Here is a 20,026-nt window from a genome sequence, read left to right as displayed (position 1 = left end):
AAAAACTAATTTTTATAACACCCTTGAACACCACTTGCGCTTTGATTTGCAAATTTCTTCGTCTCCAAAGAACTTTTGGAACACAATTCTCCGAATTTAAGAGCATTATTGCGATTTCAATTATTCAATGGAATGATTTCGATAATTATTTATTAATATGACAAAAAGAACCTATAAGGGTAAATCAACTAGCATTCCAAGTCCATTTGTCTCAAAACACCGAGACTGCCACTTCAATTCAACTTTTCCCTTCACATATTCGAATTTAATTATTAATGCAATAATTGACATAAATGAATACATGAAAGCTGATGACACAATTTGCAGAACGGCTAACGCGAAAGTTTCTATAATCACAATTCGTATACCAGACTTTAAGATCGTAATCTATTAAGTGATAAATACCGAACTTGCCGAGAAAAAAACCAATCAAATTATCATGCAATTAATTGCATCTACCTTATCATGCTCAACTTATTTCCTTTGCTCTATAGGTAAGAAATCTGCACACACCTCGTTAAATTGCAAAAAATCTGGCTACGAAAACTTTTGCCCCTATTCTGCCCTTAATAAAAATTGATAGACGATTAAACATTCAATTAATTGAATTTACTGAGGAAATTAAAAATTTTGAATTAAGCTATAGAGTATATAAACAGCAATCATAGGTGAATATGCGTTATTTGTTTTTCACTCTTTATCTTAGCACAACGTGCACTTTTGCAACAAATTTATCTCAATTTCAGTTGCCAGCAAATCTTTGTTTATGGCAACAGCGCAACTTACAAAAGTAACAATTGCTAAGTTATACTAAGGTATTGCTTAAGGTTGTATGTGCATGTAAGTAATTACATTAAACTTGAGTTTTTATTTTTCCTTTCCAAGAGTAAAACGTCAGTGCACTGTAAGTGCATATGCATATATATACATATGCATTGAGTCTATGCACACAACTTTGGAGCGAAAGGACGATGGAGGATGTTATTCACAAACTGAGTTTTCACTCAGACATAACTTAAATAAGTAAAGCGCCGTACATTAAGCGAATTCCGATTCCTGCATCGATCGACTTTATAAGAAATAATTCATCCAAATTCACGACTTATGAAAAGTTTGTTTCTACTTTCAACATTCGCCTGAGACAAGACATAAGGAAATCGTTGCTTTCCACGTTTGATTTCCACGCAGATTCTCCCTATAGTTGGTTCGTCTTTCCTAATTACAATTAAATACAGAATTTGACAATTAAAGAGATCGGATGTAATGTTAACCTATTGCTTTTTCAAAATGTCTGCAAAAGTTCACCTAATATATTACTTTTCAAAATTATTTGATCTTCTCCTATGGATTCATGCAAACGTTCAATATATACATACAATGGAGCATATATTGAACTTGAGCATTTGATAAACTTCTGTCAGGTTAGGTTAGGTTAGGTTAGGTTATTTTGCTACCATATGAAATAATCATTGAGAATATTAATCCAGTGATGAGCACAATGTCCACAAATTAACGAATAAGAAAATTTAATTTAACCATTCTTTCTAATAAACTATATACACTTTATGCATCCGCTTACCACATTTACAAAATCCTGAAATGTTACATAACCAGGACCGGCGGGGGATTTTGCTTTTTTCGCTCTCTCAAGTAATAATTCACGTTTATTCATAGGCACTTGTGTTATAAATTCTGGCGATTTTAAGGCGTTTATGAACTCATCTACAGTTATTTCACCAAATCCTTCCGGATCAAACTAAACGATTGAAAGTATAAAACAATAAAAATTAATTTAAATTAACACAATTTAAATCACAAATTACATACCATGTCGAACAATAGTTTCCATTTCTGTAAAGAAAATCAATAACAAATAATAAGTGATCTCGATAACAGGATAAAATGTCGTTAAATTTTAATGCGTTTTCGCAAACATATACGAAAAATACAAAATTAATTCCTTTACTTACATCTCTTAATAGCTCTCGCCTCAGTTCAGTTTCGTCAAAATCTGAATTCAGCGACGTGTGTTCCGTATCGTAACCAGCATCGTTTGTTCCCTAAAATCAGTACGTAAATCTATTAAATTATATATATTTTTTCATAAATATTATAATACATTTTATAAAAAAACTTTTTTTTCAATACTTAAAATGAATGTTTATAATAAAATGCAAAAGAAAATTTCTTTGTTCTCTAAAAAAATGCTACAGAATTTTACCCATTTTTTGTCGTTTATGTTAGCATAATTATGCTGAGTGCTGGTTGCTTATGATACGTTCGAAGTTGTCAAATCTCGTCAAATCTCATATTTGACTTACCTCGCCGTAAATGTTTACAAATTATTAAAACCTAGTCTTCCATGACGAGAGCTTTATTTATAGTGGTACTACGTCTACTTTCCCATAGGAACAAGGTACAAAACTGCGAAATGCGAAGAGAATATTGCGTCCGGTTAAGCAGTTTCCTCAGTTAACCGGTATTCTCTAACTCCTCTAACTGCCCTAGACCAATAATGACAATGTTCATTAATATATTTTTACCATTGAGGCCTGCATATATCTTTAGATTATACAATAAACCTATTAAGAGAAATTGATAAATCTTTTCCATATTCATACGATAAAACATTTCCATAATACATTTTAGTTTTCATTTCAATGAAAACTTTGGTTCGAAGCAAAACTTTTCTAGGCAAAAAGACACACGGATGCATTGGCTTTATACTTTATGCGAACTCTGAAATTTCCTACTCAGTGTTGCAAACGTTGTGATAAAATGTATACACTCCTCGTCCTTCGGTAATGGGTGTAAAAAGAATTAAAATCTTGCAATAAAAATGGAATGATAGTTAATATAATGATAAAAATTTTATTTAATTATTTTAATTATATAAAATTGATAAGCTTGAACTCCCTAAATATGTATCTGGAGGAGAACTGTTGAATATTGCATATGTTACACATTTACATTCTACATATTCATGACTTTACTACTACTACATATTAATTATTTTTCAGTCCAATTAAGAGATTGTTTCGAAATCAATTTTCTCTACAACTGTATTCATTATTCCAAAAAAAAAAAAAAAGTTGCTATAGTAACAACAACAATGTCGCAGTACTTACATAACGTGGTGGATGTATGTGTGAAATTGTACCAATAGATACTAGGGAACCTGCTATCGTTGAAATGTGTTCAACATCGGCCAGCTTTTCTTGTTGGCTACAAATGCTGGTACCGATTTCTTCGCTCCCAATTGCTGCATTATTAATTGCTGTCGCTGTTGCTGTTGATGTTGCTGTTGCTGTTGCTGTTGCTGCTCCAGTTGCTGTTACTGTCGTTGTCGTATGAAGAGCAAGCGAAGTTGAATTCCGTTCACAAATGGTCCACATAACGATGAAACGTCTACTTTAATTTTATGTGTATCACATATGTGTATCACATAAAATTCATAAACTAATTTCTTTTGACTGAATTAAGTTTGCACTCTTAACTTCGAGCAATAACTTTTGAATTTCAATACAATTACTTTTTATAAAACTTTGATTCATTGTCGTTTAAACTTCACTACGATATTGCCTCTAAACTGCTTCTAAAAGTATTAAAATATACCTTTTACTAAATCTTTTGCTTCTTTCTCATCCTAAAAGTATGCAAAGTTTTCAAGCTGGAAAGTAAAACCATAAAGTAATTGATATTACACATATAACGAGGGTCGCCAATAGCCTGAGTGGCTAAATCGCAGGCTGCGACGTCGCATTATAAATGCAACGGGTTCGATCCCCACGCGAGTTGGTGGCGGTGGATTGCTTTCTCGAGGACTTTTTCTCCTTGTCTTTCATTGCTTCGCTTACAGAGAAATGTTTGTGTTATATTTATTATTATTATAATTAACCCCTTTAATAAAACAATTTTAAGCACGCAATTGTGTTTGTTTGCGATCGCATAATTTCATATTAAATGGGGTAAAGCAAAAATCAATCCCGTTAAAATTATAGCAGACGATTTCATTACTGTCGGCTATTTCATGCGCGGGAAACAAAACTTTTTATATTCTGCGCGACTGGATGGATTTTGCTTTCCGTAATGTGAACAGCTAATGGTCGCCTACATATGCGGGCACACAATCTGATGGTCAAAAAAAAGATATTATGGGCAGGGAAAGAAGAAAACGCAAAATAGTATTTGCATGCATTCGGCTTAAAGATGCAAGCAACTGAAATAATTGGAGAGATCACCGCTGAGAACTTCTTCCAAAGGCGAGTAGTAAGATTAACAAATGACAAAGCGAGCTTTGAGTCTAGGATCGGTTTGTGGGAACGGTGTTAATTGATTTGATAGGCGGAGAAAACACTTTTATTTAAATTTTTTTTTTTGTAACCTATTATCGATCTCCTTGCAAATTCTGCCCTAGAAGATTGTAATTTTTTAGTTGTGTTATCCAGTCTCTTCAGTTCATAAACGTTCATAAAAAAGTATTGTTGAAGCCGCATATGTGCTTCATGAAAACGAGAAGACTCTACTTTCTTCAATTTTTCTTCGCAATTACGAACGACTGATAATGCCAAGAGTAATCTTAAATTGTAACTTTCACAAATCAACTCCAATGTGTAGGGCCATCTTTCAATCGAACTTTTAGACAGCGCTTATAAGTAGTTCATAATTCCTGGGACTAAAATATGTTTGTTTTATTTTTTTAATATATGCAAAATGCATATATAGGCAAATATGTTAATAGTTTCCATAATGACGTCATCATTTAATCTAAATCTTTTTCCCTGGAACATCCTCCTATATATATATATATATATAATCGTCGTTGGGGCGCTTGATTTGGAGAATACGATGGATGAGGCGACAATTCGAAACTTTTTGCATTTGTTCAACTGTCCGTTAAAATAGTACACATTTGGAAAACAGTTCCATAATAGGCAGTTTTGTCTGTAAGTTGTGTGTAGCACGTAGCGAACGCAATGCCTATTGATATCTTAAAAGTGTCTTCACTTTTCGATTAATGAAAACATAATAATTTTCATGATTTTTTCGATACCTTGGTATGTGCCCAATACTTTCACCATTGCCGATATCCGTAAGACACCAGTCAATCACCGTCGACTTATTATTATTATGTTCGACGACGACAATGGATGGGTGTACGTCAGTAAGAGGCAAATGTAATCAATACATGAAATTTGGATTCTTCCTTCTTTTGAAAAAAGGCAAAATTACAGTCTGATAATCAGTTCAAGAAATATGACCAAAATGACAAACAACTTTGCGAGGCGTCGTTTTAAAATCCTTCCTGAAAATTATTAACCAACGACAATGTTCTTTACGCAGAATGGATATAAACCGTATACATAAATTGTAACTAACTTTATTTTCTTTCTGATATTTTCAGATGAATTTTATTAGGTGTTTTACTTTTTTAAGCTAATTCACGGAATGCTCGAGGACCGAACCATTTGCAATAATAATCTGTAAACCTGAAGGAAGAAGACGACTAACCATGCTTTTGCCCAGATATGCACTATGTCGGCTTGATAATTTCGGTCAAGTATATATATATTGTAGGTATAGATTATGATAAATATTTCCGAATATTATGAATGGAATCCAATGACTGATATATCTTTACATTTTAATGGTAGATATAAAAATTGGCAATTACTTTTCGAATTACCTAATTGAGAAAAAGAAAAAAAAAATAGATTCGATTACGGTACAGATTAGATATTCAGAGACTTTCACTTCGGCTATATTTTTCAGACAATTTCGTCACTCAATTAGGAATAAGTGGTAAGTGAAAGGCTGCCTTATATTCGGCATATTTATTATTTTTTTCTTGGTTTTTTTTTTTTTTTTTTTTTGACACACGTGCTTATAACAGCTATTTAGGTTTTTCTTTTTCATTTCCTGGCGTGCTTCGACATATGACAAGCAATACCGGCATTTACTTGGCAAAAAACACTCGCAACTGACATATTTGTAATGCGCACAATCGACAATTGTTTTATGGTTTCTCTTTACATTTTTTTTTTTTTTATTTATTGTTTTTCTTTATGTCGTTATTTATACAGAAAGGCAATTGAATAACTGTAAAGATGTCGATATAGCTTTCACTTTAATTATTCATTTAATTGAATCTTTCTTTGGCGATTTAAAAACAATAAGTAGAGAATTTCTTTTCGCCCCATAGCGCGAAATTTTAATTCGCTGTTTCAAGCGTATATGCGAAATGTGTACTTTTTCATTCCAAAAGAAAGAAAGAAAAAAAAAAAAAATGAACCGCCACAATAGAGGCTATAACGGGAATTGCAATAACCACCAAATTAGAATATGACAAATTTTTCCCCACCAAATCGTAAAAAACATGCTTGCTTTCTGATCCAACTTTTCATAATTTTTTGTTTTTTTTTTTTTTCATCTAACTATTAGAAATTCACAAACATTTATTTAAAAATTTCTTACAACTTCGCAGTGCACGTTACGGTTTAAAGGAGTAGACGAATAACGATTAAATGACAACGTAAACTGAAAGAAGAGTACAAGTGCCGACAGAGACATTTTATACAATTTTAACTGTGTTAGTATTCGATAGCAATGTGTTTATTTTTTCTACTAAGGGTTGCATACAGGAAATACTCAGCCGCAAACGGTACACTTACGCACGGACAGAGACATTCCTCGCAACATGAAAATGCAAAACAAAACAACCGGCAAAGAAAATAGCACTTGTACATTCTTACATGGAGTCACACATAAATGCCCAGAAGACAGGGGATGGTTGGTTAGTTGTTTATTTGCTTCTCATAATAGCGTCGTAAGTTCAACGTGCAAGCGTATATCTGGGCAAGGGGAGCAAGGAGACAATTGCACGATTGCTTTCTTAGTATCAGATTACGGCATAGTGAATGGCAAAAGCGTTATCTAGTTTCGTGTTTGCAATGCTGTAGCAGTTTTAACGCAATTCATATACGAACGCAGTTAATTTGCAACAACATGCACTGCCTTGCAGAGGATAAATGCAAAATATTGCAAATTCCGTATCTAATCCGATGTTAAATCTGATCGAACGAATCGGTTCAGTATGTTCGAGGTAGGTTTCAAAGTTGAAGAATGAAAAATTTTTTTTGAAATAACAAAGCACGCTACACAACGAATTTTAAAAATAGTTTCACGACATACATGTTTATACTCATCTTCGAAAAATAAGGGGTATATTCACTTTGTCAAAACATATGCGACACGCGAGTAGGAAGCTTCAGAGACCGTGCAAAGTATATATGTACAATTGCGATCAGCATTAATTTATAAACCGCTTTAAGCCTATTAATCTATCCGTCTGTCCGTCTTTCTAATGTCTGTGGTAAGCATTTCCCCCCCCCCCCCCCCCCCCCGGACTTAAAAATTTGCAAGGACACGCCTACAACGGCCGCACACCTATGTAACAAAAACAATAAATTCGTTCGCTTTCCCGCTTTCCTGATCGATACTCAAACACTACAGCAGACACACACCATTTGTTTCCGCAAAATTGTTCTACAAAATAAGATAACGGCGATGGGTTTAAAAAATTCTATCACATTCGAATAATTTACGTACATGTTGTAATTAATTTAGGCAGATTAATATATTGGAAGACTAACATTTTAAAGCACTTGTATTTAAGGCCATCTGCTTTATTGAAAATTCTACCGCACTTGAGATTTGAACGCACGACGATTGAGTCGAGATCTCTTGCCTACTCGGCTACTCAAACGTATCCAAATAAATATAAAATAAGTACGAAAACTATATTCGGATATGATCGAATCTTTTACATCCGTTATCGTTATTCTAAAAAAAGATAAACAACGTAGAAGAAGTTAACTTTCGTGATCTATAATATGAAGTGGGCGCGGCTGATTTTTTCTATTTTCAAAATAAAATTTTTTGTCGCATGGGAATGTGTTCGTTGTCGACGCATCCTTTAAGTAAATTAAATCACTTTCAAATTCTTTTGCGAATTTATAGGTGATATCTTTATTTTCGCTAACCAGAGAACGTTTACCGCAAATGCTACACAGTTGGGCAGACGGACAGACGGACAAACGAAAAGAAGGACATGCTTAGGTGGATTCCAAATTTGAAACTGACAAGAAATTTATAGACTTTGTTGGGCTTTCGGCATTGAAAGTGTTGATACACTATAGCATTGAAGAGGCGTGGTCAATTTTTTGGACTTTTCGTACAGTTGCTACATCATTGCCCATCGAATATGCGTCCAAGTTTTTGTACATTTTTTTGTTGTAGTTTATGAGTAATAAGCAAGAAAGAAATTTTTCATTCCGTTTACGTGATGCTGTGGGCGTGTCCTTCGACCGACTTGGCCCATTTTCAGTACCAACATGCCTGAAAGAGCTTCCAACGTTTCTGGCAAATTTAAACTCGATAGCTAGATTAATATGCTTTAATTGGTTTATAAATTGATCCTGATCGCGACTGTATGTACTTTATGCGGTCTCTGAAGCTTCTTTCTGGACGTTGCATACGTTTTGACAAAATGAATGTACCCCTCATCGTTCGGTGATGGACATAATTTTACTTTTTTCACTGAGTCGGTAGTTGCGATTCGAAGACACAATCTTAAATAATCATTTGCGGCTTTGAGCTAAAGCATCTTCGAAAGCATCGTTTATCATACACATTTTACTATGACTACATATCTAGGTACTATACTCATTCCACTCTACACCACTTACGTTACAAGAGTAAATGAAGCTTGTGCGAAAGTTTGCAGCATCCAGAAGGACTTAAGATAGGCCCAGGTGTTGTTATTGTCATAAAATGATACTGCATGGATCTATGCTTCTCTGTCCGTATATCGGTCTGTCTGTTTGGTTTTTTTGTGCGCAACCTAAAGGCCCCAATTTTTAAAATATTTCGATAAAATTGAACGGAATTGACTGAATGCATTGAATGAACCAATTGAATGAAATGATAGCACGTTGACGTGTTTTAGTGCGAGGGCGAACGGTATTGGGTATGGTTCGCATCGGATCGGATCGGATCGCTTCGATTTCGACCATTTCCCATATGATGCCTTATTTGGAAAAGCTAATATATGGACGATTGTAGGCCGGTGTGCGGTGTATAATGATGGGCCCCACGCGCCCCACTATAGTGTTTTCACCTTTCATAGAATAATTTTCAGAAAAATTGTGAAAAATTATATCTTACAAAAAAAAAAACATCAAAGTTATTGGAAAATTGTCGGCTATCGCCTTCGGACGAGTTTGTGTAACCCAGCGCCTCAAATAGTTTTTCTTCACTTTGAAGTCATCATAGAAACGTATGTATCGTATAAAAGATGTTTAGTTTTATTTGCAATTATCCCTTATTACAATTATTTAATTTCATCTTTTTTTTTTATTTTTTTTTTATTTTTTTTTTTATTGTTTTTTTTGTTTTTCTAATCACGTTACTAATAGTTGTTCTCATAGTTGAGTTTTATTTGAAGCAATTCTTAAAATAAATTTTTTGAAAGTTCCTATAGAAAAAATGTAAAAAAGATTTGCAACAAAATGCTTATAAGAGAAACACGAAACACATTTACAAGACTTTTCGAATAGGAATTTTCGGATTCTTGCAGAACTGTTTATAACAAAACTTACTTTATACAAACACTTAAATACGTTATAAATAAATTTAAGAAGTAATAACAATTATTTTTGTTCGCAATTTACACCTTCGGAATTTGTCAGCAAATTTCTATATATGAAATATATTCGAAAATCTAAAATTCATTTATTCATTGCATTCTTTCAAGGCATATTCCCACATAATAATAATTCTTCGAATCTGCTACCGGCATACACAATACTTGGCCCAATAGCTTTTAAACCGTTTAGAAGAAAATTTTCTAAAACATATTTGTGCAAACATTTGTGTGTGGAACACGCTGGCAATGTAACCTTTTCCTTATCCATCAAACTCAAGGTATAAGAAAACAAGCGGTCCTACCTGGTGATCCCTAAAATACATATAGAAACTTCTGAAAGGTGAATGTAAAGGGGTTTTATCGCGTGGACCGAGTACAAGAGCTTAAAATATATGGACGAATGTTTTCAATGACAACAAACGACAACAAATCTCGTATAAGAAGACAAGCAAAGTACGTCTACTGGAGATGAGCTTGAAGTTTCAATAGCTTTCCTCCCAATCATCAAAATCGAAAGAGAAGGTTGAAGCTTACCGAATGTCTGGTGCACTTTCACGGACCATACGCTATTATAAATACTTCGACAATAGCTAAACATTCTGCGAAAGCATATTAAGTCTGTCCGCTGTTTAATCAAATTTTTTTGAATACATGGCAAAGCGAAGACCTCGTAACTCTTAAGTACATGGTATGTACTTAAGACCTCGAAGACCTCGAAGACCTCGTAACTCTTAAGTACATAGTACGTGCACATTTTTATGCAATTTGCGCATCACAGGCTGTTCTATTAATTGCGAAAAAAATTCTTCGCTCGATTTGAGTGAACATGGGGCAATAGGCTTTTAAGTAAGAAGCAATCTAAAACCAAACTTAAAACTCTAAAGCTATAAAAAATGTAAAAATTATTAATTTTTGCTGATTATAGGCCAGCCTCCGACTAGAGAGACGAGAAAACATCTGAAATTAAGTTGTTTTTTATTTTTTCGGCATAAAATTTTCTTAGATTCACAATACCTTGAGCAAAGGAACACATGAACCGAGAGACATGACGAAACAAATACCTTTTAACATTAATGAAGTATATGCGTACTGTAGATGATCTACTAGTCTATTCGGGCAATTTGACCTCCAACTGCGATAGATGCGAAAAGACAAATTCCAGAATATATGATTGCCTATAATTTTGCACAGATATATGTTAGTTACCGCACAAAAAGTAAATTTATCTTATAAGACAGCAAATTCTACGCCCGTAATTAACGAATATTACAATCCTTGTATGTATTCATCTCAGATGATGCATCTATGAAATGTGCAATGACGCGAATATATGTTTCTTCTCATTACTTTCTTGCACTGCTTGATGAATGCCGGACATAACTTGTTGTCGAATTTTGAATTCTGTCTGAGCTTAAATGAATACATCGAAAGCGTAAGCAGATTATAAAAGAGGAATGGCAACTGATACTATTTAAGGGTAACTTGATAACTATTTGCATCGAATTCTATATTCTATCTACATCCACTACTGATTACAAGTTACAATTTTCAGTCAATTGAGTACACTACTACACTTACTATTACTTTCCTACTTTTAAATTTGATCGGTTGCTATTCAAATAAGATCATAAGTACCAATCATTATCTTTTATTATCTTCTTGTGCCAATTATTTCAAATTTGAGAATTTCAGCAACGTTGGCGTACATGACGAAATCAATTCACAATTTTATGCTGATTACACATATGTGCCACCGGATTTTTGGATATATTGAACTAATAGACCTAATATAGTCTCATCCCTTAGTTGTTTCACTACTTATTTAAAAATAAAATTATGACCAATATGACCGATATGCATGTTATTAAAAATCTTATCTTTTGACAACGTTCGAAACTGTTTCAAATTGCAGCGAATCACAGGGAAAATACTCCCTATCACATAAATAATAATTTTAGACGAGGATAGCGATCACGATCACGCTGCGATAGTGAAAAAAATATGCATGAATAGTACTGGCTTGAGATGAAACATATCGCATCGAAGGGATGCCAAATTCATCAAAACTAAAACATGTTATAGATTTTTGACGGGAACCTTCTCACCGCCTTCTCGTTTGTCTGAGTTAACTATGAACGAGAAGCGTAGACTCGTAGGCCCAATCAACCATTGTTCTATGAAATTTGTTCTTCATATATGTACATGCATTCTCTGTACGTAATCATGGATAAATTTATTGCCTATTCGTTTTATACTATAAATATATGTACATGCATGTATTCTTATGATATTCAGAGGATGATGTTTTAGTTGTAATTATTTAATTCGCATGCTAGGATCTGACGACTTACATGTAGATGTATAGTTGATACTGAAATATGAAAAATCAAATTTTATGTAAAGTGTTCGATGCACAACAAGCGTATTCTTATAGCCTTCTATGTATAGAAATGAATTACAATAAGTTTAAAAAAAACACTTAATGAAATGATGAATTTATTTACACATTTTTTTATAAAAATAAAAACTTAAACATAAATAATAATAAATGTATCGTGCTACTACACATTTATGATGTATATCAGACGATATTCATGAATAATCTCAATAGGCTAATGGGGTAGAGGGGATTCATATAGTTAATAGATTAAAAATCATTGCATTATATGAAGGCGTATGAAAATCATTCTTCGATCAGCCTTTTTAGTTCTTTTCCCCAAAATATGGATTTAACATTCAATGAAATCTAAATAACACGACGCTTCTAGATATATAACACTTCTATTTATAATTATATGTATATGTGTATGTAGGTAGATATATATTATTGTGAATGTGATTCTACTTGTAATTGATAGGCAGATGGGAGAGATTATTAAAGAATGAAAACTAAATCTCAATCAATATCAAATAAAAACAATCGAAATTATGAAGCAATAGAAGGAAAAAAAAAACAATTAATTACTAAAATATTTTAATTTTAACAAATAAATTTTATGCTTTAGGGATTCATCTTTTCTTTTTTTTTTTTTTTTTTTTTTTTTTTTAATCTATTTCATCGCTTATAACTGTTTTGGTTGATACCGTTATTGATTTCATTGAATCTAGTTTAAAAACCGCTCTATTACAATATTAAACAAAGTTTTTGAACAGTAGCAGAAGCAGAAACAGAATGCTTGGAACATTTTTTAAAATAAAAAAAAAAAAAAAAACTAAAAATGAGAAAAGAAATCCACACAAGGGAATCGACTATTTATGTGTTCATCGCGCGCGCGTATCTAAGCCAGCAGCAATTTAACCTTCGAGCATAGGTCATGGCCAAGATGAGCATCGAGCGATAACCATTCTTGCGATCTCTTTGATTTCTTCATAAGGGCTTGGATGCGTTATTAGTTCTTTAAGAATTTGTATACCATTCTCTTGTTCAACAAGTAAACAGTACTTGTCAGGATAGACCTAAAATTATCAACAAATTATATTAAAAAAAGCAATCAATCAATTAATCTTCTTGAAGCACTCACTTGTGTGAGATTAGCTAAAGCCCAAACAGCCCAATGTTGGCACTGTGGTGTTTCGTAGCAGCGCACTAAGCCTAGAATAGGCTCAAAACTGCGATAATTAATATTGCGTTCACTTTTAATGTCCCAGCGTCTGATAGCCTCAACCATACTGGCTAAAACTTTTTCACGTGACGGTTCCCTTATAGTCCAAGCTACAGGTCCATCGGAAGCAATGTGAGCCAAAACACCAGCAGCATTATAACTAACCTAAAACGATCACAATCAATCGTTATTGATTTAATTAATTAATTAATTTATGTGTTCCTCACCTCAATACCATCGCTTTCTGAAGATAATAGCTCGGCAAAAACTTCAATGAATTTCTGTGTCATTAATTTCGGCCTCAGCCATTTAACTTCGGCTACGTTACCAAGCAAACCCATCATATTTCTTAGCAATTCGTCTCGTTCCCTAAACGTCTGGTATTGAAAATGTACGCATATTATTTTTCAATGAAATTTAAACCAAAACGCTTATTACATACATTTAAACACCGTAGGAAATATTCCATACCACGACCGTCTAAAAATCTCTTACAATTAATTGCAGTCTCATCAGTTACGTTCCACATTGTAGACCAGGCTACCTCCATAACATCGTCAAATACAGAGCGTGTTAAGCGATCTTTAATTAAACTTAGCATAGTCTGAAATAACGACAAAAAGCAGAACAATTATTATCTAAATCAAATCTAAATCATATCAAACTTAAAAAAAAAAAACAATCACTTACACTAACCACACCTAATTCACCCAAAAACAATTTCTGTTTACCATCCACTTGACAAGCCAAAGTGTTTAGCAAATAAATGGCTATTCGTTGGACAAATCCTTCTTGTTCAGTTTTGGAAACTCCATGCAACAAGACCGATATTAAACGCTCATATTCGAATAACTGTAAAAATCAAATCGAAAATGACATTAAATTTCATTTAAACTTTACGCAATATATTCAAATAAATCATATTAACTATTTATATGTAAATTGGAAAAAAGCAAAAGCTAAGAAAGTCATATCAACTTCGCAATTATATAATTCGGAAGAAAAATTTGCTTTTCACTTTCTATATCATATCAGCATCAGTTATTGTAAATATTTGCACTGATGGCTTAATCGAATCAATGACTTTTCCAGTTTAAGCAATTGACGAACGTTCGACTCGTCAAATTACATATTTATTTATTATAATATAAGAAGATGATATAATCTAAATATCGATCTATATTATGTAAATAGAATAGCTAGCTAAGCCTTTTCACAAAATATGTATGTATTATTACACTACACAATCTGACTCACAGTCACATAGTCAGGAAGGAATGTGCCGTATCTGGGACAGTAAAACCCCAACAGAGGAGAAAATTTGAGACAAAGATGCTTGACTGCCGTGCATACAATTTCAGCATAATAATCACAGCACATTTGGTAGGTTAATCGAGTTTGATTGAGCTACGAACTGAAGCAAAACTTATGCAAAACTTTCGTTAACAGTCAATCAATTTATTCTTATCTCGAAATCAAATAAATACATGGCCAGTGTAAAAGATAAATAAACGAATTAAATAAGCGAAAGTTAACATTCGCACAAGTGATTGAGAATCACATCGCAGTATGATCCGTTATAAAAACATTATACCCTTGATCCATCAATTAATATCCCTTATGCATTCATATGTAAATTTTAAAAAGGGATTCGCTCACGCGAATAAGTTCTTTGAGGCTGAATGTCCAAGAGTAGAGAACTATACCTTTTCATTTTAGAACTAAAAGAGCAGTTCTTATTGGGATTTTAGAGAGAGAGAGAGAGAGAGAGTGAGAAAAAGAGTCGATGCTTATTTTTTAACTGCCATTAAGTTTTATAAGTTAAGATGATCATCGTCTATTTTGCGGTAAAACATATGAAAAATTTTCATCGACATATTTAATGCATTTATGTTTCCCTTAATCTTAACGGTGCAAACAATTTTTTCAGATATGTGTTTTGCTGAAATATTTTTAAATTTCTAAATAAATCAAAACTGTATTCATTTCCATTTGCCAAGATTTAATTGCATTAATCGCCGCATCTTACAATACATTAGTAGAATATATAAATTTTTGAGATCTGAACACAAGGATTAAGTAGAAAAGCGACAGTTTATACTGCAAGCAAATATAGATTGCAGAAAATTGAAAACTATGTCCAAGAGCACTCTACATCCTTTTCTTATCCTTTTTATATCCTACACTAATTGTTGGTATTTAAGGCATTCATTAAGTTTGTGCGGATGTATGCAATATCCAGAAGGATTCGTTACATCGATTCAGAAAGCGATTGTGTGTGGATCGATTTGAAACTATCTGTTCGTCTGTTCATCTCATTTTCGTCTATGCAACCTTCATCAAGGCGTCAATTTTTGATGAACGCTATTGGTTCAGATCGGATTACTTTATTTTGAAAAGTTGTCATATAAAAAGCTGTAGGTTGATGTAGGATATTTAATGACGGGCCATGGCCCACTTTAGTGCTTTTACTTATTCATATATACATATCAGGTAAATCGACCTATTGCGTGTTCCGAAATTTTAACTTTCCAACAAAAGCGTTTTCCATTTTTATCAGTGTTTTTGAAATCTTTAACTCGCAAATCAATTACCAAGTATCGCGGATTTTTTGATTATCAATTTTTAATATCTACTGCATATCGAAAATGAATATCTATGCCACATTAACGAAATGGCGAAATTAATGTTACTTTCCGTCATGTGTCAAAAGCGAATAATAAATATATATTAATATGCATTTGTGATTACTCACCACATCGGTGGGCATCTGAAATTGAGTTAGTGTTAGGTAACCATTTCGTAGCATTGTATCGTCCGTAATGTGCACTTCCATGCCATTAAGTAACGTACGTATTATGTGATTTCGTAATGGCGTTCCAAATTTTGCTCTATCACGGCCCTTCACTATATAAAATAGTGTTGCGCTATATAATATGTAAAATCAAGAAGTAAGAATAGAGCATCACTTCCAGTTCAATAGTTTACTTTTTTTAATAATAAGCTTGAAAAGAATGAATCATTTTCTTCTTTGTTACTGACCTGCCAGAAATTTGCATATGCTTAAATTTCAAGTGTCTATCCATGGCTGTCAGAACAACATCAAGTGCTGTATGAATATCTTTACAATTTTCGAAGCGGAAAAGATGATACAAGTCATTTAAAACCTAGGAAAATAAAGTAAGAGCTCAAATCTATTATATTCGGCAAAATAAATAAATCAACGTTAAGGATAATGGAAGAGCTTTTCATACTTTTATGATTTTTAGTAGCAGTCTGTTTATTACTTCCGTTTGTTTTGAACGAATCATACTTACCCTCGTTAAAAGCACAGGCCTATCATAATAGTACCGTGCGGCGGTTAAAATCTGTTGTTCGTTTGCATCCCCAGCAATCTAAAATTAAAAGCAAACAAAAAGCTATATAAAAAACTATCCAACGAAATTAAATCCCTTAAATATTTTTTATGATAAATCGCTTAGGATGGCACTGACAAATAATGCTAAACTGTACATATGTTAAATTTGAAACATTCCGCGAATGCGTGTTCACAGCATATTTACAAAAACGACCAGTAAAAAAGTTATATTCATTTTGAATCGGATCTAGAGTGTTCAATAGCATTGTATTTTTCCCTGTCCTAATTATTGATATCAGTTAGACAGTTGAGAATTTAGAGGAATTTCTGCTTGTCGTTTTAAAGAATTTCTTAAGTTGTTTGTTTTGCTATTTTTTTCCGATATTATCTATTTTTAAAGTTAATCAAGTGTTTATTGCTAAAAAAAACAAATAAAATCACTATAGTGGATGACGACTCATCATTAAATACCCTACACCGGTCTACAGTCACTCATATAATGGCTTTCAAAATAAGGCATTATATGAGAAGCGGTCGTAAAAGTGGTCCGATGCTAACCATTTTTAATAACATTCGTCTCTGGGCCAAAACAAATCAGTGTATCAAGTTTCATAAAAATAACTGAAAACTTGTCGCCTGTAAATTAAGCACAAGAAAAGACGGACAGACAAGCTTAGATCGATTATGCATCATTTTCTGTATAATGAAAGATAAGCCGATCTTAAATCCTTCTGTGTATTGCATACATTCGCACAAGCTTAATATGGCTTTGTATCACAAGTGGTGCATGGCATAATTATACATATGCGGAAATATTGTTAGCTTTCTATCTCAATTATTACAAATATGCGAATTCTAACAATAGCATGATACTGACTAGATAAGTTGAAAAGGTTGCACTGATCAAGAGCATAAATACTTTATGGCGCCCATTTCGTCTCTGCAGTCTATGCAGTCCTGCAGTATTTTGTTATGGTTGATGAAAAAAATGTTATCCCAAGTCTCGTGGTTATAAATACAATAACTAGAGGGCATACGTATATATAATTATTTTATGATTTCAGCAACTGCTCACCTCAATAGCTGGTATATCGTGACGTTTACAAGCCCAGTGGGCTGTATGATATAAACCTAAAAACTGCAACGGTCTTTGAGTACGCGACACCAAACCGGGGATATCTGTGTTCTTGTAACATGAACCCTTTGTAGCCACTCCATTTCCGGCTAAGTTTGTACCCGATATATCTAGGTGTGTTAGCTCGCGCAAATTATCCATTAACATTTCAAGTGTCTCATCAGGGAAATCATAGGTTCCATGGCCATTACCTGAACTTGATATCGATATATCTAAAGTGCGAAGCTGTTTCAATGCGCAAATAGCATGAAGTCCATTCTCAATAGGCCAAACATTGAACAATATTAAAGTGTGCAATTTTGGTAAAGAAGTTAATGCGCTCAAACTAAAATTACCCAAAACACATGACGTTAAATCTAAATGGATCAAATCGTCTAAGTGAGCAAATTGCAATTTATGATGTAAGGGAACTCCGTTCAGAACAAGTCTTCTCAAATTGGGGCAATTTAGTTGAAAATCAACCGGTTCTTTGTCGTTTGGATCGCGGTTCTGTAGCATATGGGATCCGATACCAAGTTCCAATGAACGTAAACTTTCACCGTGATGCGCAAGCAATTCTTGCGACCATTCAGTAATTCGATCACAATACCATATCGACAGTGAATACAATTCGTGACGCATAAGTATTGCGAGTCCTAAAAATATAGATGAAATAAAGAAAAATGACGAATACTCTCATGTCACTTACCAGAATTTGTTAATGTACTATTTCGTAAGTGAACAACTTTCAAGGAAGTTCGATGCTTATCACGAAATAAGGTTACAAAACGATCATCTAGATGACGATAAAACTGCTGATAAGCTTCTAGCAAACGATCACATATATCATTTGGCAACACAATACCATCGCGTAGTATTCTCGATCTGTCAAGTGACTCATCTTCGTAGCTAATTACATCCAAATTATTGCAAATATATTTATAAGCAATGTCCTGAAGTGTCATTGGATCCTCATCTAACACTCCATTAGGTTTCAATCGCACCTTGCCACTCATACTTCGAAACAAACTTAATGTCCGAACGCCTAAAATTATATAAACAAAGAGTTATTACTAATCGCAATGCAATTATGACCTCCGCCTATATTTATGAAAAGAAAAAACTCCGTGTTGCAACGGAGTATTTACAATGTAAGAATATATACATGCTATAAAATCTTTTAGATACGTATAAATCTCTTAATACGTATATAATTTATGCAAATTATATATACATATATATATATATATACATATATATACATATATATATACAAATATGTACATACATGTATATATGCAAATATTTTTAAATTTCTAAAAACAATTTAAATATGTGCAAATACACGAATTCATAAATACATATTTTTATGCATATATACGTAGGCCTATAGAGAAATATATATATAGTAAAATTAAATTTATGCAGTTATGAAAGTATAGTTAATGCTCTTTCGCAGGCAGCAAAATCAACAAAGGCTTCACCCTTATGTTATTGTCCTGAAAGTAAAAATACCTTTAACATATCCATTTTGCCACTTTAGATAGCCAGTAATTTACTTCTTAATATACCTAATTTCTATTCTTTGACACTCATTAGAGCCCTTAAAAACATCTGACAATAATCAGAGCAAATTTTGCAAGAGAAAATGCATATAACATTCGCATGATGTTGTCATGTAATTCAAATTACGAATACCGTCCTGTGTCATTCGAATACGACGAAACCTGGATAAGACGTCTATTGGCATATAAAGCTTTGTATATAAAAAAAAAAAAAAAAAAAAAGTTTACCTAAAGTCTGTAGCAACAACTGCTACTCTCGCTTTTGTCCTTGCAATGCAGAATGATTTCACTTATTATTACTACCTCTACGCAGTTCTTTGTAATTACAGTTGTCTTCTATTTCATAAGAAAATTGAATGATTTATTATGCACTGTTTCTCTTCTTTTTTTTTTTTTTTTTTTTTTTTATATAGATTTAAATTTTCACCAATTACAAATCTGCTCAATTTGTTGTTATATCGTTTCTTCTGGAATTCTACAAATAGTCACTGTCAATTTTTTTCTCTTCTTCAATTTTTCTTTATTCGCTTTTCTATTCATTTACAATCGTGTAATGCATCTTTGTAATATATTTAAATTTTGATTTCTTCAATAGTAAAAACGGCGCGCCTATTTTTCTTCCACAATAATTTGTGTAACTTTTTTATAATTTAATATTACACAGTTCTTTTTTTCACTCTG

General features: G+C 32.9%; 2 protein-coding genes across 5 annotated transcripts in view; both read right to left on the bottom strand.

The window, feature by feature from the left end:
* The window catches only part of LOC119632451 (rhomboid-related protein 3), a 42,113-nt gene extending 36,279 nt beyond the window's left edge, over window positions 1-5,834 (bottom strand). The window contains exons 1-5 of one of the 4 annotated variants that reach the window (XM_038025362.1): window positions 3,705-5,834; window positions 3,129-3,646; window positions 1,971-2,060; window positions 1,828-1,851; window positions 1,580-1,756 (exon numbers count right to left, since the gene is read on the bottom strand). In XM_038025362.1, the coding sequence (XP_037881290.1) occupies window positions 1,580-1,756; window positions 1,828-1,851; window positions 1,971-2,060; window positions 3,129-3,395 (558 nt within the window). In that variant the 5' untranslated portion in view covers window positions 3,396-3,646; window positions 3,705-5,834. Of the gene's footprint in view, window positions 1-1,579; window positions 1,757-1,827; window positions 1,852-1,970; window positions 2,061-3,128; window positions 3,671-3,704 lie in introns of all 4 variants that reach the window. The other 3 variants (XM_038025363.1, XM_038025364.1, XM_038025365.1) reach the window with 3 other exon arrangements.
* A 6,891-nt stretch (window positions 5,835-12,725) lies between these two features.
* On the bottom strand, window positions 12,726-19,739 carry LOC119631671 (protein zer-1 homolog). Its single transcript, XM_038024076.1, has 11 exons — window positions 19,574-19,739; window positions 18,490-18,825; window positions 17,742-18,436; window positions 16,626-16,703; window positions 16,351-16,475; window positions 16,064-16,235; window positions 13,999-14,160; window positions 13,751-13,912; window positions 13,536-13,685; window positions 13,228-13,473; window positions 12,726-13,162 (listed from the first exon to the last, which is right to left on the bottom strand). Exons 2-11 carry the CDS (start codon window positions 18,794-18,796, stop codon window positions 13,019-13,021), a joined length of 2,241 nt encoding a protein of 746 aa, XP_037880004.1. The 5' UTR covers window positions 18,797-18,825; window positions 19,574-19,739; the 3' UTR covers window positions 12,726-13,018.
* Window positions 19,740-20,026: the final 287 nt, after the last annotated feature.

Source organism: Glossina fuscipes, unplaced genomic scaffold (genome assembly GCF_014805625.2).
Source record: "Glossina fuscipes isolate IAEA_lab_2018 unplaced genomic scaffold, Yale_Gfus_2 1, whole genome shotgun sequence".
Classification (NCBI taxonomy): domain Eukaryota; kingdom Metazoa; phylum Arthropoda; class Insecta; order Diptera; family Glossinidae; genus Glossina; species Glossina fuscipes.
This window is presented reverse-complemented; position numbering and strand designations above follow the sequence as displayed.